At 55.9% G+C, this 21,872-nt stretch overlaps 2 protein-coding genes and 1 non-coding gene across 5 annotated transcripts; 1 reads left to right on the plus strand and 2 right to left on the minus strand.

The window, feature by feature from the left end:
• Positions 1-2,861: 2,861 nt before the first annotated feature.
• TRNAI-UAU (transfer RNA isoleucine (anticodon UAU)) lies at positions 2,862-2,954 on the minus strand. Its single transcript is given in 2 exon segments — positions 2,862-2,897; positions 2,917-2,954. It is a non-coding gene; the product is annotated as a tRNA-Ile (tRNA).
• A 383-nt stretch (positions 2,955-3,337) lies between these two features.
• Positions 3,338-14,166, plus strand: PLEKHG2 (pleckstrin homology and RhoGEF domain containing G2). Of its 3 annotated transcripts, none has more exons than XM_024979082.2 (19): positions 3,338-4,167; positions 4,829-4,952; positions 5,727-5,998; positions 6,077-6,177; positions 7,217-7,283; positions 7,406-7,452; positions 7,690-7,840; positions 8,157-8,294; positions 8,474-8,674; positions 9,363-9,455; positions 9,559-9,645; positions 10,237-10,270; positions 10,362-10,463; positions 10,560-10,607; positions 10,686-10,724; positions 10,882-10,898; positions 11,066-11,242; positions 11,348-12,281; positions 12,365-14,166. In XM_024979082.2, the coding sequence occupies exons 2-19, from the start codon at positions 4,850-4,852 to the stop codon at positions 13,936-13,938; spliced, it is 4,185 nt and encodes a 1,394-aa protein (XP_024834850.1). In that variant the 5' UTR covers positions 3,338-4,167; positions 4,829-4,849; the 3' UTR covers positions 13,939-14,166. The 3 variants fall into 3 exon arrangements, with proteins under 3 accessions (XP_024834850.1, XP_024834849.1, XP_024834851.1); XM_024979081.2 differs by having other exon boundaries at positions 3,338-4,161; XM_024979083.2 differs by having other exon boundaries at positions 3,338-4,161; positions 5,730-5,998.
• A 4,032-nt stretch (positions 14,167-18,198) lies between these two features.
• RPS16 (ribosomal protein S16) lies at positions 18,199-20,665 on the minus strand. Its single transcript, NM_001033624.2, has 5 exons — positions 20,565-20,665; positions 20,327-20,428; positions 18,682-18,778; positions 18,533-18,580; positions 18,199-18,412 (listed from the first exon to the last, which is right to left on the minus strand). Exons 1-5 carry the CDS (start codon positions 20,610-20,612, stop codon positions 18,267-18,269), a joined length of 441 nt encoding a protein of 146 aa, NP_001028796.1. The 5' UTR covers positions 20,613-20,665; the 3' UTR covers positions 18,199-18,266.
• Positions 20,666-21,872: the final 1,207 nt, after the last annotated feature.

The raw sequence follows: 21,872 nt of genomic DNA on the forward strand, positions 1-21,872 counted from the left end.
CCGGCTGTTGTGCGGTCTTGAGGCAGTGAGATTGGAGGGGTGGACGGTGTGGACTTTTTTAGAAACGGTGTGGAATCAGCCTCGGGTAGCTCCTCCAAATCTACCCAAAGACAAGGCGCTTGCGGCACTTACCTGGCAGGAAGTGACGTCACCGGGCCCAGCAGTTCACCTGAGAGGGCGGGGCCAGGTGAGATCACCCGAGAGGAGCCGGGAGAGCCAGTTCCCGGGGCGTGGGGTGCGCTGCAACTCCTGTCCTGCCGGACTCCTCGACCCAGCTCTCGGCAGGGCGCGGGCGGGGACGAGATGTTTCCGTCCCCACGGGGCCGAGGGGGGAGGGCGGGGCGGAGTGGGGAGGACGGAATGTGCTGGGGCTTGAGCCCAGGGCGGGCGAAGGCAGGCGGCCGGCGCGGCGGGTGGGGGAGGGGTCGCCCCGGAAGCCGGGGCGTCCTGGGGTCCCACCGCCGGGCCTTCCAGGACCGGAAAGTGTTGGGATACGCAGGTTTTCGGAATCTTGGGGGAGGCATCTTGAAAGCCTCAGGATTCTAGAATCTCAACACTGTGGAATCTCAGACTTGGTCTTCGGGAGACCTAACACTAGAACGTTTAAGAATCGCAGAACTGTAGATTCTGGGTTTCCGGGCCCCTTGAATCTCGAATACCAAAATCTTGGCCTGTCGGGATTCGAGAGGCTCGGGATTGCGGAATCTCGGCTTCTGAGCGGTGGAAACTCGCGGTCTCTCGCCCCAGGCGGGGTGGGAGTCGGCGATCGCGAGGCCAGGGAGGGTGGGTTTCGGTCGGGGCGGGGCTCCCGGGAGGGCCGCGTCCTCGGACCATACAAGGCAAGAGGCGGCGGGAACCACCCTGGGGCGGAGGAGCCCGGCGCACCGAGCCCGGAAGCTGCCTAGCGTCAGCGCCTGCGCCCCGCCCCTTTCCGCCGCGGCCTCCTCCCGCTTCGACCCCTGTTTCCCTCCTTGCCCCTGCTTTTCCTCTACCCCATCTTCCCTCTCCTCTCCCCAACTCACCCCTCCTCCTCCTTTCAGTTCCTCGTCGCCAGACCCTCCTGCGCCACCCTTCCCCTCCCCTACTTCCCCACCCTCTCCAGTTCTTCCCCTCCCCCCAGCACTTCTCGCCCTTTCCTCTTTTTACTTTCCTTTCCTTCTTTCCCCCCATCCTCCGTCCTCTGTCCCCTGTTCTCTTCACTTCCAGTTCCCTCCCCTTTCTCGCTCCCTTTCCTTTCCACTCTGCTCTCCCTGCCCACACTCTTCTTCCCCTTGGTTCCATCTTCTCCTCGCCCCATTTCTGCCCGACCCCATTCCCTCCTAGAGTGCTCATCTCTTCCCCTCCCATCCTCATGCCTCCTTGACCTCTCACTCCTTGGCCCTCTCCCTTAGCCCACTGGTGGGCCCTAACCTTTGATCTCCTCTCCCACGAAGCCCTCCCGTCCCCGGGCTCCGTTTTGGGAAAGGGCTGGGGAAAGAGAGAGACAGAAACCCAGAAATGTTGGAGAGGAACCGCAAGCTACGCAGATACATGCAGACACTAAAAGAACAAGAAGTAACACAAAGGGTTCTTCCCTTTGCAAAAAAACAGATACTCTGCCCCTTGGAAACAAATAAACCCTTATTTGAGAAAACAGCACCTGCCACCAGCTACCAGTGCAGAGAGCCGGTCCTCTTGACTTTTTCCCCCTCAAACCCACAATCCAAACCAACAGCAACCCTGTCTGATTCACTTTCTAAAGAGATGTTACAGCCCCCCCTCCTGACTCCTCTCTGGCCCCACCTGCCCTTACCTTCAGTCTCTTCCCCACTCCCCCACTAAACAACCAAAGGGAAACTATCATGACACCTCAGTCAGAACACATTAATGCCAAAGTCCTAAGTCCTCAACGCCTACACAGCCTGGCTCTCATCTTCGGTCACTCTTGCTCTAGTCATTATGGCTTTTGTCGGTGCACCTCAGCCACAGGGCCTTTGCACTGGCTGTTTCTGTTGTACTCCCCGAAGTATCCCAACAGCTTGCTCCCCTTCTTCAGGTCTCTGCTCAAATGTTTTCTCAGAGATGGTCCCTGACTACTATTATTGCAACCCCCTTCCTACCTTGCTCTACTTTTCCCATGATGTTTATTATCACCACCTAACATATAAAATTACTTAAATCTTATATTTATAGCAATCAGCCGCCCCCCCCAACCCTTCACATTTGAGTGTCAAATCCTCAGAGGCAGGGACTTTGTCTTGGTCACTGCTGTATCACTCACATCTAAACCCCAAACAGGAACCAGTCACATAGTGGTCACAAGCTTCAGAACTTGTTGAAAAAAATAATCGATTCAGAAACGAGGAGAGAGAACTCCAACACACACACACACACACACACACGCGCGCGCGCGCGCGATAGTAACTATGAGGTAATTGATGTTAAACATTGTAATTATTTCACAATTTACATGTATCTAAAATTATTTTGTTCACCTTGAACTAACAGCGATTATATATATCGCAATAAAACTGGAAGAAGAAAATCCAAGATAGAAAAAGATGGACAAAGAGACAGTGTCATTTACATAGTTTGCTGAGGACCTGACACTGCCTGACACATCTACAAAATTCTTAAACTGAGATTTAGACCGACTCAAATTTCTAGACATCTAAGAGGCAACACCACCCCCTGGTGACGAAGAGGAAAACTGTACCTCCCCACAATAGAAAACACTCCCTAACCGATCGTAGCCAGAGTCCCAGGATTCTTTCCAGCCTAAAAATTCCGACGATCGAAATGTTTATTCTTTTAAGTGACGTATATGTTTCGGTTGATTAATAAGAACAAATCTATAAACCGGTAAGAGAAAAATTAAAAACTGCTCCAGGTGAGGATCGAACTCACAACCTCGGCATCGCTCCGCTCGCACTGCCCTATAAGTACCGCGCGCTAACCGATTGCGCCACTGGAGCTTCGGCCGCACCCCACTGCCGTGAAGTCCTTCAGTCATTCCTGGCCACGTGACCTTGGAGGCTAGCTCCGCCTCTACTTTGCATATACAAATAGGAATCTTTGGATTGGCCGATAGGAGAAAGTGTGTTACCAGTTCCGGCTTCTCACGCCGGGAGGGCTCTTGCTGTAAAAGGGAAAAGTCTGCGAAGCTTTTGCTATGTGGGGGTGTAGCCTGTCCGGGACCGCCTTCTCATCAATATTCAGAATCCAGAGAGGAGAGGTCTTAACCCTTTGCGGGCTGGCCGGCCGGAAGGCGGCCCCTCCCCCCTGCGGGCGGGAACAGGATATGAGCCCGGGCGGGGGGGGGGGGGAGGAGAAGCCCCAGGCGACCGCCCCCCACCCCACCGTTGGGACCGGACTCTCCAGCCACAGATGTGGCGCCGCCGCCGCCGCCGCCGCCAGATCCTGGTGCCATCCATCCCGAAGCCTGAGGGGTCCACAGTTGCAGACTCCAGCCGTCCGAAATTCTGCACCGCGTCCTGAGAGACCCCGAAGCCCAGGCCCCAGCGTCCAGGCAGACTAGAGGACCCCAGATATCCAGGTGCCCAGCGCCCCCTCCTGGAGGAGGAGCCAGGAGTCCGGGACATCAGCCCCGCGCGACCCTGGAGGCCGAGCTTCCTGCAACCGGTTTCGAAGAACTTAGGATCTCAGACCGGAGAGTCCCTCCAGAGTTTTTCCCAGAAAGCTGAGCCCAAGACTCCCGGGACTGGAGGAACTTGGGATACGGACTCCTAGAGCCCCATCCAGCCCGTTGGGGGCTGAAGCGCCCACTAAAAGAGGACCCTGGAATTTGGGACTCTTCTGCGCTCCCGTCTGGAAGTAGTTTAACCCCTGCTCTTAAGAGTTAGGGAACTCAGGAATCCAGCCCTCCCCCCACCCCACGACCCCGTCTAGAAGACTCAGGAATTTGGGTTCCCAGTACCCCCATCTGAGACTCGAGCGTCGAGGCTCCCAGCATCTTCCGTTTAGAGGACGAAAGAAATCTGGACCACTGCGCCCGGTTTTCCGAGAGACCCCGGATTCTGGTTCCTGGAGCCGGAGAGCCCGAAGTTCACACCCCTGACTTGCAGAGACCCGAGAGTGCCGGCTCTGCGCCTCCCCGGGGACCGTGCTAGGGTCAAATAGGAACCGGGCTGCCTCGGTTCGGGGCTGGAGACTCCCGGGGAGGTGAGGGTAGGCGAGGGGCCCCGAAGGGCTGGGGGAGGGGGCGGCGCCGCAGCCGCTGAACAATGAGGGGGCGTGCCGGCGGGGGGCGAGCTGAGGCGCCGGCGGGGAGCTGGGGGCTAGAAGGCTGTGGGGAGGCGCTGCGGTGGTGGGGACAGTGAGCGGATCTCGGAGGGACTTGACTGAAAGGGGTCGAGGACTCAGGGCCAGCGCCCCGACTCGCAGCCCTCCGTGGGGGAGGAAGCCGTCTGCAGGACCCTGGCATCCGGTCCCCCAGCCTCCTCCGCCCTCCCCTGGGACCCCGCGGCCTCCCGCCCACGGCTTTTTCCCAGCCCTGCCCCTCGCCCTCGGCTCCAACCGGAGCCCAAACGTTCCCAGGATCCCTGAGCCTCCGGCCCCAGACACACCAGACTCACAGCTTGGGCGATTCTTGTTCGCTTTACTCTTCTTTGTTTCACCCTTTCCGTTTTTTTCTGTGTTATCTCTCCTTACTCCCCTCTTTCGATCACTTTGCGACTGTCTCCCGCATTAGTTACTCCCAGGGCCCCCTCCCTGGATTCAGACCATCCTCCTAATTCTCAGCCCCCAGTCTGTGAGTCGGGGGTGGGGGCGGTGTGGAGGCAGGAAAGTCTATGGGGTCCTGGTATCCCAGAAGGGGGTCTTTCTGCAGAAGCCGCTGAGCCACTCAGCCATGCCCGAGGGAGCCCGTGGACTGGGCCTGTCCAAACCCAGCCCTAGCCTCGGCCACAGAGGTGAAGTGTGTGACTGTGCGGCTGTGTGTGACACTCGGACAGGTGAGCGGGCGAGGGAGGGGTGGAGACTGCTGGGCATTCATTCTTTCATTCAAGACCCTGCAGCCTCCCAGGCTGACCCAGTGCAGGCAACACAGGCTGACCAAGACAACCCCGGCCCTCCTGCCCAGAGCTCCAGGTCCGGTAGGGAGAGGGACTCATCCTGAGGCCCTGAGGGAAGCCCAGCACACAGTGGTCAGGGCTGGCTGGGATGGGGAAAGCTCAGAGGGCCATGGGGACCCTGTCTGGGAGATCAAGGGAGGCTTCCTGAAGGAGGGGGATATCTAAACTGAGAATTGAAAGATGAGGCGGGGTGAACTGAGAGAGGCCAGGAAGAGTATTCTGCGCAGAGGCACAGAGGTGAGAAGAGACTGCTTATTTGAGTAACCCAGAGAAGCTGAGTGTGCCTGGAGCCCGAAGGGTAAGAAGTGGTGTGTCTTGGGAAAAGAACACACTGGAAAGGTCTCTGATGGCCACCTTGCGGAGGGCCCTTTGGATCTCAGGAGTTTGGACTTTACCCTGAGGGCAGGAATGGGATTATCCTTGTGAGAGTAAAAGAGTCAGGCTAAATAATAAAGTTCTCCCAGGATGACACATGGAGGTGGATTCAAGGAATGGGGGCCAGCAGTTCAGAGAGGACCCTGCCTGGAGAGGACAGGGCTGATTAGAGGAGAGGGGAGCACTGGGAGAGATGTTGATCAGGGGTGGGTGAGTGTGGGGGCTGAGCACACTTACTCAGTTGGGGAGCCCCTCTGATGCCATGTTCCACAACCCCAGCAGCCCCTGCCACCCCCGCCATGACCTCCCCCCGAGGTTCTGGGAGCTCCACATCCTTGAGCACTGTGGGCTCTGAGGGAGACCCGGCTCCGGGCCCCACCCCAGCCTGCTCAGCCTCGAGGCCAGAGCCCCTTCCAGGGCCCCCCATCCGCCTGCATCTGTCGCCCGTGGGGACCCCGGGTTCTGCGAAACCCTCGAGGCTGGAGCGTGTGGCCCGTGAGATCGTGGAGACAGAGCGGGCCTACGTCCGGGACCTCCGAAGCATCGTGGAGGTGAGGCGGGTGGGCACCCCAGTGCCGTGGGAACCTGGGCCAGCCCCTCCACCCTCATAACCCCAGTCATCCCCACAGGACTATCTGGGCCCTCTGCTGGATGGTGGGGTCCTGGGGCTGAGTGCGGAGCAGGTGGGCACGCTGTTTGCCAACATTGAGGACATCTACGAGTTCAGCAGGTCAGGGACGGGTTGGGTGGGCAGGGGGGGTGGGCTAGGGAGCTCAGGGAGACAGGCTGTGTTCTAACCCAAACCTTTGCGCCCAACAATGCCCTGTCCAGACTGGAACACAGGGTCTTATGATATTGGGTAGGGATCACCATGGGGAATGAGGACCCAGATGAGGTCCAAATATCAGGATGGATCCAGGCAATGAGATGGGGCTAGCGCCATGTCAGGTCATGGATCACAGTGAATCAGACTCCTCTGGGGCTTGAGGATCATGACAGTGTGAGCATTTGTGTGACTTGTCCTGGGAAACCCCGCAGTCCAGACAAACCGGGATGGTTGGCCCCCCCAGTGAGGAGGGTGCTAGAGTTCAAGGAGAGCGTGACACCTACGTGTCTTGATGACACTTTTGTTGTTGTTCAGTCGCTCCATCGTGTCCGACTATTTGCAGCCCCACGAACTGCAGCACACCAGGCTTTCCTGTGCTTCACCGTCTCCCGGAGCTTGCTCAAACTCATATCCACCGAGTCGGTGATGCCATCCAGCCGTCTCATCCTCTGATGACGCTTAATTACACTTTTTTTTTTGGCCTCACCGCTTGGATTTCGGGATCTTAGTTCTCCAACCAGGGACTAAACCTGGACCCAGCAGTGAAGGCACCTAGTTCTAACCACTGGACCACCAGGGAATTCCCTAATTACACATAAAGTTCTTGGGGAGGTTTGTGAGTCACAACAAGTTGTCAGGGTCACAACAGGATCTTAAGATTATCACAGCTCTAAGGGTCCTGACACCCCTCTCCCGGGCTGTGCCCCATGAAGTCCCCAAGGCTCATGCTGCCTGTGACAAGATCTCAGGCTGAGGAACGTGATGCTGCCCAAGGACAGCGTCTGAGCAGGGTGCGACCTCCCACGTCGTGATCAGAGGACCCTTCCTGTGGACGTGACATCCCATCCTGGCAGCTCACCAAGGCCCAGCCTCCTGGTGTCCTCACAGGGTGGCGGTGTGGGGGCAGGGTGGTCCTTCACCCTTTCTCTCTGCCCCTCCCCAGGGAGCTCCTGGAAGACCTGGAGGGCAGCAGCAGCGCCGGGGGCATCGCCGAGTGCTTCGTGCAGAGGGTGAGGCGAGGGCCTGGGTAAGGGGGTTGGGGTGGGAGGGGAGCAGGCCTGGGCTAGGCTTGGAGGGAGGGGTCCTGAGGAGTCAGGCACTGACGTCTCCCTGACCCCCTTGTTGCCCACAGAGTGAGGATTTTGACATCTACACGTTGTACTGCATGAACTACCCGAGGTGAGGGCTGAGAAGCACCTGCTGGGCCCAGGCTGGGCCCCACAAGTTGATGTGCGCTAGCTGAGCTCCCCCTACCCCAACCCAGTCAGGTCCCAACCTGGCCAGACCACGACCATGTCCGCCTTCTCCCTAACCCCAACCAGCCCCTGAGAGTTCCCAAACCCTGGTCACTCCCTGACCCCTCCCAGCCTGGCCCGCTGTAGCTGCCCATCCCCCTGACCTGTGCTGTGTCCCCAGCTCCCTGGCCCTACTCCGGGAGCTGTCACTGTCCCCGCCAGCAGCCATGTGGCTGCAAGAGCGCCAGGCCCAGCTCCATCACTCGCTGCCCCTGCAGAGCTTCCTGCTGAAGCCTGTCCAGCGCATCCTCAAGTACCATCTGCTGCTGCAGGTCAGCTGTGGGCCCCCGGGGGGCTGCCTGGGGAGGGACGAGGTCCTGTCCATTGGCCACCTGGTGGTGCATCTGGAGTGCGGACCCTGGAAAAGCTGGGCCAGCCAGGACCAGGGAGGCCTCTGGTCCCTAGAAACTGGGCCAGCGCTGGGGCAGTGTCTTGTTAGCAGTAGGGGCTGGCTCCAGCTGACTTCAGTTCCTGTCTTTGCTTGCTTGTCTCTCTCCGTCTCTGGCTCTCCATCTCTGCCCCTGCCTTTCTCTCTCTCTCTCACCCTTCCTCTGTTCGTCTTCCTCTCCCTGGGCACCTGCCTTCCAGGAGCTGGGCAAGCACTGGGCGGAGGGCCCGGATGCCGGGGGCCGCGAGATGGTGGAGGAGGCTATTGTGTCCATGACAGCGGTCGCCTGGTATATCAATGACATGAAACGCAAACAGGAGCATGCTGCGCGCCTCCAGGTGACCCTGGGGGAGGGCTGGGACCCACCATGGGTGGGGGGCAGTATGGACATGAGGGCCTCCGGTCGGGGGTTGGTCAGAGCCTTGGAGGGTGGACTGGGACAGCACGGTCTGCTTGCTAACCACCCTGTCTTGATTTGCGTGCATCGCCCGCCGGTGTGTTCCTGGGGTCCCGGCAGGAGGTGCAGCGGCGGCTGGGCGGCTGGACCGGTCCGGACCTCAGCGCTTTTGGGGAGCTAGTGCTGGAGGGCGCATTCCGAGGTGGTGGAGGGAGCGGCCCCCGACTTCGAGGGGGTGAACGGCTGCTCTTTCTGTTCTCACGGATGCTGCTCGTGGCCAAGCGCCGGGGACCGGAATACACCTACAAGGGCCACATCTTTGTGAGTTCAGGGATGGGGGCAGGGCCAGAATATTACCTGCCAGATGTATCCTATACAGAGCTGTAGAGCCAAAGACGTGGCTAGGGGCAGGGTATACATGGGTGGGCAACTTGCTTAAAAGGACCACGTTTCCTTGAGTCGAGGAGCGGGGTAGGGGGTCAGAGGTATGCAGAGGTGATGTGGACCTAGAAGGGGAGGACCTGGATTTGCCCCCCAGGCAAGCATCTACACTACTCTGCAGTCGCGTCTTCTTGATCCAGATGAGAGTGGGAGGACTGGTGAGGGAGAGCTGAGCCCAGCCTGGTGGGGAGGGTTGATGGGGGGAGGGGACATATTTTATTTACTTATGGACGCGCTGGGTCTTGATTACTGTGAGAGCTTTTGTCTAGTCGCGGCGTGGTGGCTTTTCTTGTTGTGGAGCACAGGCTCTGGGGTACAGGGGCTTCAGTAGTTGCGGCTTGCAGGCTCTAGAGCCCAGGCTTAATAGTTGTGGTGCAGGGGCTATTCCGTGGCATGTGGGATCTTCCCTGATTAGGGATCAAACCCAGGTCTCCTGCACTGGCCTGAAGATTCTTTACACTGAGCCACCAGGGAAGCTGGAAAGGGGACACCTTTTAGGAGGAGGGGGCTCAGATACACTTGAGGGGTACATGGATGAGTCTGAGGCCTCTCTCTGCCCCTCACCCAGTGCTGCAACCTGAGTGTCAGCGAGAACCCTCGAGACCCTCTAGGGTTCAAGGTGTCCGATCTGACCATTCCCAAGCACAGGCACCTGCTCCAGGTGAGCACAGGGTGGGTCTGGGGAGGCAGGGATTTCCTGCTCCCAAGTCCCTAGACCTCACAACTGGCTCCCAATTCCACCCCCACCCCACCCCCACCCTCAGGCCAGGAACCAAGAAGAGAAGAGGCTGTGGATTCACTGTCTCCAGCGCCTCTTCTTTGAGAACCACCCCGCCTCCATCCCTGCCAAGGTACAGCTCCTGCCACCACTGGGGGGTCCTCAGGGTGCTGGGGACCCATGCATGCACGCTCAGTCATGTCCAAGTCTTTGTGACTGCCCTGAACTATAGCCCACCAGGCTCCTCTGTCCATGGGATTTCCCAATCAGGAATACTGGAGTGGGCTGCCATCTCTAAGGGATCTTCCCGACCCAGAGGTTGAACCTGCGTCTCTTTGCATCTCCTGCATGGGCAGGAAGATTCTTTTACCACTGCGCCACTTGGGAAGGCCCCCCAACTCAATAGCATTGAAAGACCCTGAGTGCCAGGGACGAGGGTGGGGGCGCTGTCTTAGAGTATGATAGTTTCATTCAAAGTTGGGTTATCTGGGTTTCAATCCCAGCTCCACAATATCCCTGCTGTGTGATTCTGGACAAGTAACTTAACCTCTCTGGCTTCAGCTTCCTCACGTGGAGGAATAATAGTGCCAGCTTCACAGGGCTGTGGGGAGGATTCGTCAGTATCAGTCATGTAAGGCGCCTGACCGGTAGCAGCACCGTTTAATCAGGCCAAGCCTGGTTCTCAGGGCCCAGCCCCCTCAACCCGTGTGCTTATTTTTTTCAGGCAAAACAAGTCCTCCTTGAAAACAGCCTGCACTGTGAGTCGGGACCTTGGGTTGGGAGGATGTGACGGTAGAGGAATCGCTTCAAAGAAAAAGTAGATTATTAACCCCAAATCTCTTCCTGTAGGTGCTCCTAAAAGCAAGCCTATCCCAGAGCCCCTTACACCCCCAGTTGGGTCTCCCCGACCTCGAGATGCTAGAAGTTTCACTCCTGGACGAAGGAACACAGGTAAAAGAGATGGAACCCTGAGGTTCCCCCTCATCCCTCCCACAGGAACCTGGAGTGGGGGGTCCTAACAGGGTTCCGATCTACCTCTCCCCACAGCTCCATCACCAGGACCCACCGCTACCCGTCGCGGCCGCAGACAGTCTGGTGAGTACCCTCCCCTAAAAGTGAACTTGGCGTCAGGTTGGGGAGCGGGCCCCTGATATCACTGTGTCTTCCCCTTAGAGCCTCTGAAGGACCTTTACGTCATGTTTCCACACAACAGTGAGTGACTGCCCAGCCCAGCCTGGTGCGCCCCTGTCTGTTCCCTGGGACTCCCGGGCGTCGTGAAGGAGGGGTGATGGGGCCACTCATCAATAATGAGGAATAACACTTGTTCCTACATCTCACTCTTTCCTCTTCCTCATCTCTTCCTCCCCAGCTAAGCCTAGACTCAAGGTGAGAGACATTCCGGGACCTGGACTCCTGGGTCTACTGAGGGAGGGAACTTGAGTTCCCAAGTCCCGGGTCTGAAGAAGAAGGTGATGGGGCCTGGATTCCCTGTCCTCTGAGGGAGGGGATTGGGGCCCCCAGACTCCCGCCCTCCTTCCTTGCCTTCCTCACAGCACACTGGCAGTGCGGGGGAGCTCTACCCGCCCCTGGAGCCTCAGCCACCAGGTCCCACTTCTGGACCCCCTGAGGACCTGGAGGACACAGGACCCCCCACGCTGGACCCTTCTGGGCCCTCAATCACTGAAGAAATCCTGGAGCTCCTGAACCAAAGAGGCCTCCGGGATCCAGGGGTGAGCCAGGCGTCCCCTCCCAGTGTCCTTGGGGCTCCGGGCCTGGGTGGGCACAGCCTGGGATTCAGGGGGCCAACCCACCCTGACACCTTTTGGCTTCCTCAGGGCCCACTACAGCCACCCCCCCATGATGTTCCCAAGTTCCCCGGAGACTCCCAAGTGCCAGGCGACAGTGACACCCTCACATTCCAAGGCCTGCCCAGCCGAGACTCTTCAGAAGAGGAGGAGGAAGAAGAACTGGACATGGATGAACGGGAGCCTTCCCCACTCCACGTCCTGGAGGGGCTCGAAGGTTCCAGTGCAGCTGAAATTGCTGACATTCCCAGCCTTTCCAAAAGCCCCGACAGACCCAGCCTCCCTGAAATGCCCAGCCTTTCTGAAATTCCCCAGATGCCCTGCCTCCCCAGCCTCTCTGACATTTCCAGTGTTTTTGAAATGCCCTGCCTTCCAGCCATTCCTAGCGTCCCCGACATTCCTAGTCTTCCCAGCGCTGCCCCCCAGCTCCCCTGTGACTCCTGGCTCCAGGGACCCCCACAGGAGCTGGATGAGACTCTAGCCACCCGGAGAGAACTTTTCCCTGGAAGCACTTCTGGAAAACTGGGCGAGCCCTCCTCAGAAGACAGGGCAGGGCGAGAGGAGGATGAAGGAGGATCATTTCCAGAATTCCAGCCCCCAGATGTCACCCAGGATCAGGGATTCTCACATGAGCTGGAGTTCCGCTCTTGCTCTGAAATCCGGAGCGCCTGGCAGGCCCTGGAGCAGGGGCAGCTGGCCCGGCCGGGTTTTCCTGAGCCACTGCTGATCCTGGAAGACTCGGACCTGAGTGGGGGCGGTGGCAGTGGAGGAGGGAAGGCGGGAGTCCCGACTTCGGAGAGGTCAGCATCCCGAGTGCGAGAGTTGGCCCGGCTTTACAGTGAACGGATCCAGCACATGCAGCGGGCGGAGACCCGGGCATCGGCCAACGCACCCCGCCGCAGGCCTCGGGCTCTGGCCCAGCCGCAGCTGTTACCTGGCCTGTCCCAGGAGCAGGCCGAGCCAGGTGAGGTCCAGGTATGTGGGTCAGCAGGGGTGGCCCCACCTGGGGGATCTGTCCTAACTCGACCCATCTGTCTTTGCATGCAGGACCCCTGCCTGCCTTTGGACACGTGCTGGTGTGTGAGCTGGCCTTTCCTCTAACCTGTGCCCAGGAATCTGTCCCCCTTAGCCCTGCTGCCCGGGTTCAAGCTGCCACACCTTTGACTAAGCAGGGAGGCTGCCAGGACAGCCAGGGTCTACATGTTTCAAGTTTGCCTGAGCAAGACCATCTGAGCCTCCAGGTTCCAGCTGCTACCCCGCTGCCTGAGCAAGGAAGCCTCTGGAATACCCAGATTCCAGCCACCACACCTTTGCTGGAGCAGGAAGACCCCCCAGACAGCCAGGCTGCAGCTGTTACAATTTCACCAGATCAAGGCCACTTGGAAATCCAAGCTCCAGCTGCCACTCCTTTGCAGGAGCATAGAGACCACGTGGATACTCAGGTTCCTTCTAGCACCTCAACTCTTGAGCAAGGAGGCCACGTGGACGTCCAGCTTCCCACCAACCCAGCTTCAGCCAAGCGGGGAAGTTCCTCTGATGTCATGGTTTCAGCCACCAGTCCTGCGCCCAAGCAAGAAGGCTGCTGGGACAGCCAGAGCCCAACCAACACCCCTGTAACTAAGCCGGGAGGCTCCAGGGATGTTCAGTCCCCAGCCACTGCCTGTGGGCCAGCCGTTGATCCTTTGCTTATACACAGAAGCAGCCTGGATCCTCAGATGCCAGCTGATACCCCACTGCCCTTGCAGCGTGACCTCCCAGACATTCAGGTTCCGGGTACCTCACCTTTGCCTGTACACGGAGGCCACTTGGACCGTCAGATCCCAGCCAATGCCCCGCTGTCCTTGCCCCAGGACCCCCCAGATTTTCAGGTTCCAGCTGCCAAACCTTTGCCCCAGACCGCAGGCCTCACGGACGCGGACACCCAGGTCCAAGCTCTCCCGCCTTTGCCCCAGCAGGGAGGCCTCCGAGACACCCAGGGTCGTGCCGCTGCACCTTGGCTTCAGGAACAAAGCCTCACAGACCTCCAGGTTCAGAAGCTGACACCTTTGTTGGAACAGAAGGGCCTCACGAATGACCAGGTTCCAGCTGCCATGCCTTTGCCCAAGCAAGGAGGCCCTACGGACACTCAGGACCCGTTACCTACCCCAGTCCAGACCACCGTGCTTTTGGCCAAACAAGGAGGCCCCTCAGTCTCTCACGCTGCCAGATCAGAGTCTTCAGACTTGACTCCACCCCACAGTCCCCCACCCCCGACACGGAAGCTCCTGGGCCCCAATGCGGCTGCCCTTTCAAGATACCTGGCAGCTTCATACATCAGCCAGAGCCTGGCTCGGCGACAGGGGCCTGGAGGAGAGGGTCCCCCAGCCTCCTGGGGCCCTTGGTCCTCCTCTGCCCCCACATCACGGGCACCTTCACCGCCACCCCAGCCCCAACCCCCACCACCCCCAGCCCGGAGGCTCAGCTATGCCACCACGGTCAACATCCATGTCGGAGGTGGTGGGCGGCTACGGCCAGCCAAGGCCCAGGTCAGGTTGAACCATCCTGCTCTCTTGGCAACCCCCCAAGAATCTGTGAGTCTCCGCAGAGCCCAGGGGGGCCCCGATGCCCCTTTCCACATGTGAGTCAGGATGTCAGTGTGAGTCAGGACATTGGGCTCCTTGAAAAGCAAAGACTTCAACCAGATGCCAGAGACCCTCAGAATTCACCCGGAAGTCCAGACACTGAACACAAGTCTAAAAATTGCCGCAGCTTTCTGACACCTGGAATCTTTGGCGAATGGTTCTTGTTACTTACCTGGATTAACCCAGCAGGGATGGGGAAGGGGGTGTCATTAATATTTTGTTAACTGATATGGAATTGTGTATCTTTTCCCCTTCTGGAGGCAGTGGGGATGACAGAAGGCAGCAATGAATAGGAAGGCCTGATACTGCACAAATCAGTTGTTCTGAAAATTTGGGGAATCTCTGACTCCTCTGAGAATCACTGAAAACTGGATCCATTACAGTTGGGTGTATGAGTTCAGAAGGTTTATAAACTGCTTGATGCCTACCCAGGAAAGCCAAGCTAAGAAGTGCCCCCCATCCCACCCCCAAAAAAGGTTTTCCCAAGCAAATCCCTTGAAATCCCTTCCTTTAGCAGTTTATTCAATTTATGTGTCCCACCGTCATCCAGTCATCTCATCTTCATAGCCAGTTCTACCCACCCAGCTGTCTCCATCATCTCCCTCTCTGTCCATCTGTCTTCAAATCCATATCCTACCCATAGACTTGCCTTATTCAGCTATCTCCACCCTTTTCATCCATCATCCTACCCCAGTCCCCCATCTAGCACCCATTCCTCCATAAATCTACCATCCATTACCCCACCTGTCTGCCTTCTCCAGCCAACTCTATTCATCCATTCGTCCCTCTATATTCCCATTGCTGTCCATTCATTCATACATTTCATCATTCAGTCATCTCCTAATCCATCAAGCCAACCAGCCATTTAACCATCTCTACCACCAGCCAGCCAGCCGTTTTAATCTCTTTCAATCCATCCTTCCTTACCTGGATTCTTCTGGGTCTTGGTACTACAAAACTTCAGAGACAGTTCCATGCTAACACCAGAATGGATTGGGTTTGGGATTCTGGGAAAAGTGTCCCACATCTGCCTGATTTCTCTTGGCAACCACTCTCCACCCTCCTAAGTATTCCATTTCGATACCCATCCATCCAGTTCTTGTATTGATCCTTTTACCTGGCCTCTCTCTAGTTGGGGGACCTCTACAGTGCCTCAGTGAACCCCCACCTCCAAAAGTCATTCAGGTCTTAAGAGACAAAGGCTTTTATTCTAAGATCGTTCTGTCCCCCTCACAGCAGTGGAAGGCCCAGTAAGCAGCACAATTTGTTTCTTTGGTAATATTAGCTTCTTTCATTGAGCACTTAACGTCTTGTGTTCTAGATCTTACTGTCTTCCCTGGAATTCTCTGAGACACCACAGCATCATGGCTGAGCTGAAGCCCCAGCTTTTCTAGTACTTCATGTGGAACCCCCCCCTCCCCCGCAGCCTGGTTGCCTCATCTGTATGATGAAGACAACAGTATCCACCTTTATAGGATCATCCACAAAGATTCAGTGAGCATATCCTTACTTCCCAAACGTGCTTAAGCCTGATTCTTTACCAACTGAGCTATGAAGGAAGCCCCCTGACTTAACTAAGGCCGTGATCACATCAGATGCCCCAGGATCCAGTCCCAACCCATGAAATCAGAACCCCCAAGGCAGGAGCCCAAGAATCTGGTTTTAACAATCAGTTAACAGCAAAAAATGCTGTTACTGAGTTCTAAACTACATACCACAGGCGTTAGTCACTATTTCAGCTCATTCCCTTTGAGTCCTCAATATCCCTAACAGGCAAGTGAGGATCTGTAATCCCCACTTTAGAGATGAGGAAACTCAGGCAGAGAGGATACTTGCCCAGTCACGTGAGTGGGAAGGCGCAGAGATGGGATTCAGCCACACAGCCAAGCCTGAGTCAGCACTCGAGTGTCTTTGTCAGGCGCTATTCTTGCCACTGGGAATACAACAGGGAACATCTCCTTGCCCACAAGAGGCTTGAAGCCTGGTACTCCAAAGGCCCTAGGTAATTACTGATCATTAGCTAGATAAAGTGAACAAGGCCTGGCTCGGTAAATGTTAGCTGCTGGCTTCCACTCAGTTATTTATTGAGTGGGTACCATGCCATACACCAGGGCATGGGCTGAGTCGGGCTCCTTGGCCTGGACCTGCTCCACTGCAGCCTCCCAAAGGTCAGGACTGAGGCTGGCCCTCCCCGCTTCCGCCCCCAGCTGCACATTCCCAGCTTAAGGAAAGTTCCCAGCCTGGCCCAGGCTCCCAGCGGCGCCGGAATTCTCGGTATTTGAGGAGGCGGCAGCAGGGAGGGTGAAGGGGGCCGTCTACGCCAAGGCCTGGAGCGAGGAAGGAGGCGAGCCCCCTTGGCCACTTCCAGATGTGTCCCAGCTGTGCCTCTGGGAGGGAGCCAGGAGCCTCAAATTAAGAGGGTCTCTGGGCCCTGTGGGAAAACCCTGGGCACTCGGCCTGCCTTGCCCCCTCCTGGTCCCTGCCCCCAAATCCCATCCCTCCTGCCTGCCCAACTCCTACCTCTGCCTCACGGCCCCAGCTCCAACGCCTCCTCATGAATACTTTTCTTGCCGGTCTACTACAGCCTGCCTTTTGTAAGCTGTAATTAAGACAGGCTTGAAGAGGGAAAGTAAGGTCGGCTGTCTGTGGCATGCCTTGGGACAGTGCTGCCCTCCTGGGGATGTTTAGGTTAATGCCAGTCAAACCCAGTTAGGCAGTTATTAGTAACTCCAGCTTCAATGCAAAACTTGGTGAGGTGGTTATTTTGCCACTACACTTTCTCAGCAGCTAAGGTGAAGATACCTGCCTGCCACCCACCTCAGAGACGGTGTGAAGACAATCCAACACCACGTAGCCTGGCACCTAGTGGAGCTCCACCAACCCCACCTCCGTGTGTAGTATCTATTTTCTATACCCGAGTACCATCCCACAGGACTGTCCTGTCAGTAAACAACATTCTCATCAGTGCAGCCCAGCTTCACAGCCACACGTGGCTACTGTTTCATCAGTAGGGCAAACACACAGAAAGGGCAGCAAGTCAGTAAATCCCAAGTTCCTTCCCCGGTTTTTCCTTTTGACAGTGCTGGGTCTTCGTTGCTGCACAGGCTTTCTCCAGTTGCAGAGCAGGGGCTCTCTAGTTGTAGTGCAGGGCTCAGGAGTTGCGGCGCACAGGCTCCAGAGCACAGGCTCCAGTCGTAGCACACAACTTAGCTGCTCCACCCCATGTGAGATCTTGAGGGCAGTAAAACCCGTGTCTCCTGCATTGGCAGGTGGATTCTTTACCAGAGCCACCAGGGAAGCCCTCCCAAGTTCCTTTTATAAAGAAAATTTGTGAAACTACTCCTTGATCAAGTGTGTAATGTTCTTAAGTTTGCTCAGCAGGAAGTAGTGAGGAAGCCCACTTGGGGGCAGATCGCTGGCTGCAAAGGCTGTTATAGGACAGATGCCCTTCCCACCCCAATGATGCTCACTAGCTTCCTTTAAATATGGGGAAAGAAACTGAGAGCAACTTAATTCACAAACAACACTTTACTTCCCTATACATATACCAGCACCATCCCACAGAACTTTCTTCCATGACAGAAGTGCTCTAACATCTCTCTAGCCCAGGGGCAGCAATGAGTTCACCTACATCAGCTCTTATCACATGGCAGACACAAGAGATGAACATGTCCTCAGACCTATGTATTCCCGGGCCCATAAGGTCATACTGAGCATAACTGGGACTTGCTTTAAGGAGGCCATAGGGAGTGGGGGTTACAGTCGACATCCTGAAGGATGAAACCAGTCAGGGGAAATCACGCACCCACCCACAACAGGGATTACAGACCCCTGCCCAACCTCAATACTACCTACACTACAGGCTGGCATTAAAAAATTTCCTTTCCCAACACATACATGGATGGCCCTTAGCTGCTGACTTAAGACCTCTCCTCACTTGTATTAAAGATTACTGATCTTACACATTTCCCCTGCTCTTCTCTGACATGCCATTAAAACAGCAAAAGGACTGAAAGAGATAAAACCCACAAGCACACTCACTCACACAACCAATGACCAGGCACCAAGCCCACCTGAGCTGTGTTCACACACTGGACTCCAGTACTGGAGTTCAGAGAAACTTAAGACCAGGTCTGGTCCCACCCATCTCTCCTACGTACGTCCTAATCAGAGTGGTAGCTTCTAGAAAGGCTTCTGGAGGTGTTTCTTGCATTCCTTTTAGAGAAAGACCCACCACGGAAGACCACAGCATCATTCCTGAAACCTTAAATCCCACAACATTTATTATAAAGGTGCTGTAAAGGGAAACGCTGGGCTTCATGACGGGCTTATCGGTAGGATTTCTGGTAGCGGGCACGGGCACCAGGACCTCCAAACTTCTTGGATTCGCAGCGACGGGGATCGGCTACCAGCAGGGTCCGGTCATACTGGATGAGGATGTCTTTGATCTCCTTCTTGGAAGCCTCATCCACATCTGGGGGTGAAAGGACGGGACAAAATTTAGACACCAGCAAACGTCTTCCCACTCTGTGGCTACAAGTGAGCCCCTGACATGCCCCCACCCACCTGCTGGGAAGGACCCACCCTCACTCACATTTCTGGTAATAGGCCACCAAGGCTTTGGAGATGGACTGGCGGATGGCTGTGAGGAAGACACAGACAAAAGGTACATCAGCTTTATGAACACCCAGGGATGGGACCCTGCCCTCAGACCCACCTATGTGCCCAGTGTCCGGGACTCACCGTAAATCTGGGCGACGTGACCACCACCCTTCACTCGGACGCGGATGTCCACACCAGCAAATCGCTCCTTGCCCAGGAGCAGAACAGGTTCCAGTAGCTAGGGTAACAGGAGACATTACAGGATTTTAGATCACAACCTGCCACTGAGCCACCTCACGGAACATTCCTCCACAGCTCTCTACAAGAAGCTCTTGCCACTGCTGGCCTCAGTATTAGTGGAAGAGTGTTGGGCTGTTACTCAAAGCCCCCTATACAAAGCCAGCAGAGCAGGGAGATTTCTAAGACAGAAGAGTTTGTTGAAGTCAAATTGAATCCTGCCTGAGCAGTTCCTCCTCCTGTGTTTCTCTCTGGACATCAGATCACCTGTTTTTTAAACCTGATTCTTAGAATGTGGACACCTTAGCCCAACAGTAAGGAAAATCTTTGCAGCCGCTAAGCCTGCCCCAGATGGTGAAAAAACCACTCCTGGGCTATGTCAGGTGCTCTCCCCACCTGAGCTCTCTGCCCTCCCTTTGCACCGCACAGATTTCCAGAAAAATTACGATGCTATAACCCTACTTTGATTTACCTACTTTAGGCCTCAGCTCACAAGGTCCCCCCCACCCCTGATCTGACCCTTCCACCCGAGTTTGAGTCAGAAACCCTCTCTGGGAACCTCTACCCCAGTTCTGACTGTTTGGGAGCAGTGTTTGGTATTGGGTCCAGTCTGTGTCCTCCACTGGATTCGAAGCTCTAGGAGGGCAGGCCCTGGAACCATCCAGGTCACTGCTTTGTTGCCAGCACTCAATACAGGATGCACACATAAAGCCTTTGAGTAAACTGTCAGTGACAATAAGCCACAATACTCATTTACCTGCTCTTCGAAGTTCTAACTAACCCTGCAATGTAAACAGTTCTTCACCTTCTCACACACACCAACAACCTCACACAGAGAATTCAATTTACCCTCACGACAGCCCTTCAAGGATCAACCTATTTCCATTTTACAGAGAAGGGAAGTTACTGCCCCAAATAACACAGCTAGAAGAGGCAGAAATCAAACTCCGACATATTTCCGGTCTGAGCCAAAGAAACTGAGGTCAATAAAACTTTATTCAGGAAAAAAAAAGAAACTGAGGCTTAAACAGGGAGGGGAGAGGAACTCCTTTCACAGCCAAGCACTACAAACCCAACTTCTGTTCTTGTAATGCTTATTGAGTACCTACAATATTCAAGACCTTATTTTGGTCACAATGTTTTGAGGGACAATACATTGATTCCTGTCCTCAGAGTGCGCAGACTACTGTAAAACGTCCCCCATTAACTTACTGCAAGTCATCAGGCCCCATAAATTTTGGGAGCTCCCATGCCACCTCGTCCCAAATGAGTGACTTTCCAAACAACCCAGTTAAGCACCTGCTTAATCTTCAACATCCACGTTTCCACTCTCAATTCAAACTTTCATAATATCGCCTGAACCCCCAACACCCAGCTCCATCGTCAAATATCCCATTTTTCTATTCCCTACTCAGCCTCTATACGTCCCACTGTTGATACCAGACCTTTCCGTTTCCAAGATCGACGAACTCCAGGAACCCATTTATTTCAACATATCCGTCTACAGAGCCCTCCACTCAACCCAAACGCCCGTCTTCAATCCCAGCACCTTGTATTGCAGCGTGCGCGGTTCGATCATCTCCAGGGGTCGTCCGTTCACCTTGATGAGGCCGTTACCTCGTTTGCAGTGCGCCACGGCTGTGGCCGTCTTCTGTGGAAAGCGAGGAGGAGACAGCGGAGCCACGTGAGCTCTGGGCCTCGGCTTCCAAGTAGACCCAGATTCCTGCCCACAGACTTCTCTCCGACACGGGCCTCCCCTCGTCCCTACCATCGGGCGCCCGTCTCACCTTACGTCCGAAGACTTGCACCGACTGCAGAGGGCCCTTGGACGGCATGGCTCAAGGCGCAGAGACGAGATCCTCACTGCGCGGCGCCCCAACCGGAAAAGGAAAACGCGGAGCCAACCTGGCCGCTTTTCAGGGTCTGCGCAGGCGCGCTGTGCTCAGCGTTGCGACGGCAGAGAGCTTTACGGCTTGTGGGCGGGACTTTGGATTGGCGGCAGGAAGGTGGGCCGGGGGAGCGGAGAGGACGGGACCTGGGAGTGGAAGGGACTGACTTCCCTGAACGGTGTCGGGGGCCGGCCCGAGAGGGCGAGTTGTTCAGTCACTCAGTCGTGTCCGACTCTTTGGGACTCCGTGGACTGCAGCCCCCCAGGCTTCCATGTCTTTCACTATCTCCCGGAGTTTGCTTAAACTCATGTTCATTGAGGCAGTGATCCCATCCAACCATCTCATCCTCTGTCGCACCCTTCTCCTGCCTTCAATCTTTCCCAGTATCGGGGTCTTCTCTAATGACCTGGCTCTTCGCATCAGGTGGCCAAAGTATTGGACCTTCAGCTACAGCATCAGTCTTTCCAATGAATCTTCAGGCTTGATTTCCTTTAGGATTGACTGATTTGATCTTGCTGTTCAAGGGACTCTCAAGAGTCTTCTCCAGTACCACAGTTCCAACGGATCAATTCTTCAATGCTCAGCCTTCTTTATAGTTGAACTCTCACATCCCTACATGACCAGTGGAAAAACTAGCTTTGACTATACGGACCTTTGTCGTCAAAGTGATGTCTCTGCTTCTTAATACGCTGTCTAGGCTTGTCATCGGAGAAGGCAATGGCACCCCACTCCAGTACTCCTGCCTGGAAAATCCCATGGGGTCGCTAAGGGTCGGATAGGACTGAGCGACTTCACTTTCACTTTCATGCATTGGAGAAGGAAATGGCAACCCACTCCAGTGTTCTTGCCTGGAGAATCCCAGGGACGGGGGGAGCCTGGTGGGCTGCACAGAGTCACATAGAGTCGGACACGACTGAAGTGACTTAGCAGCAGCAGCAGCAGCAGCAGGCTTGTCATAGGTTTTCTTCCAAGGAGAAAGGAGGGTGAAGACAGGCCATAATTCACATCCTCAGTTCTCATTGGCCACCTCCAGCTCTCATTTGCTTTTGGACTCTTCATTTATATCCCTTTACTCCCATCCTCAATAGATTCTCATACATACACACTCACCCCTCCCCCCGCACCCCCCTGCTTTCCCACCACCAGGAGATTGCTTCAGAGTTGGCAGTCTTCCCGTCTTCTAGAATTTCTCCTCAAGAATCCTGG

The sequence above is a fragment of the Bos taurus genome, chromosome 18 (genome assembly GCF_002263795.3).
Source record: "Bos taurus isolate L1 Dominette 01449 registration number 42190680 breed Hereford chromosome 18, ARS-UCD2.0, whole genome shotgun sequence".
NCBI classification, from domain to species: domain Eukaryota; kingdom Metazoa; phylum Chordata; class Mammalia; order Artiodactyla; family Bovidae; genus Bos; species Bos taurus.

What these genes read in the sequence shown, in the direction of transcription:
- PLEKHG2 (XM_024979082.2), top strand. Translation starts at nt 4,850, where the DNA reads ATGCCCGAGGGAGCCCGTGGACTGGGCCTGTCCAAACCCAGCCCTAGC. An exon ending in AGTACCATCTGCTGCTGCAG is followed by an intron (nt 7,841 to 8,156) that starts GTCAGCTGTGGG and finishes CCTGCCTTCCAG; the next exon opens with GAGCTGGGCAAGCACTGGGC. An exon ending in GAGGCCTCCGGGATCCAGGG is followed by an intron (nt 11,243 to 11,347) that starts GTGAGCCAGGCG and finishes TGGCTTCCTCAG; the next exon opens with GGCCCACTACAGCCACCCCC.
- RPS16 (NM_001033624.2), bottom strand. Translation starts at nt 20,612, where the DNA reads ATGCCGTCCAAGGGCCCTCTGCAGTCGGTGCAAGTCTTCGGACGTAAG. An exon ending in TGCAAGTCTTCGGACGTAAG is followed by an intron (nt 20,429 to 20,564) that starts GTGAGACGGGCG and finishes CGCTTTCCACAG; the next exon opens with AAGACGGCCACAGCCGTGGC. An exon ending in TCACGTCGCCCAGATTTACG is followed by an intron (nt 18,581 to 18,681) that starts GTGAGTCCCGGA and finishes TCTTCCTCACAG; the next exon opens with CCATCCGCCAGTCCATCTCC.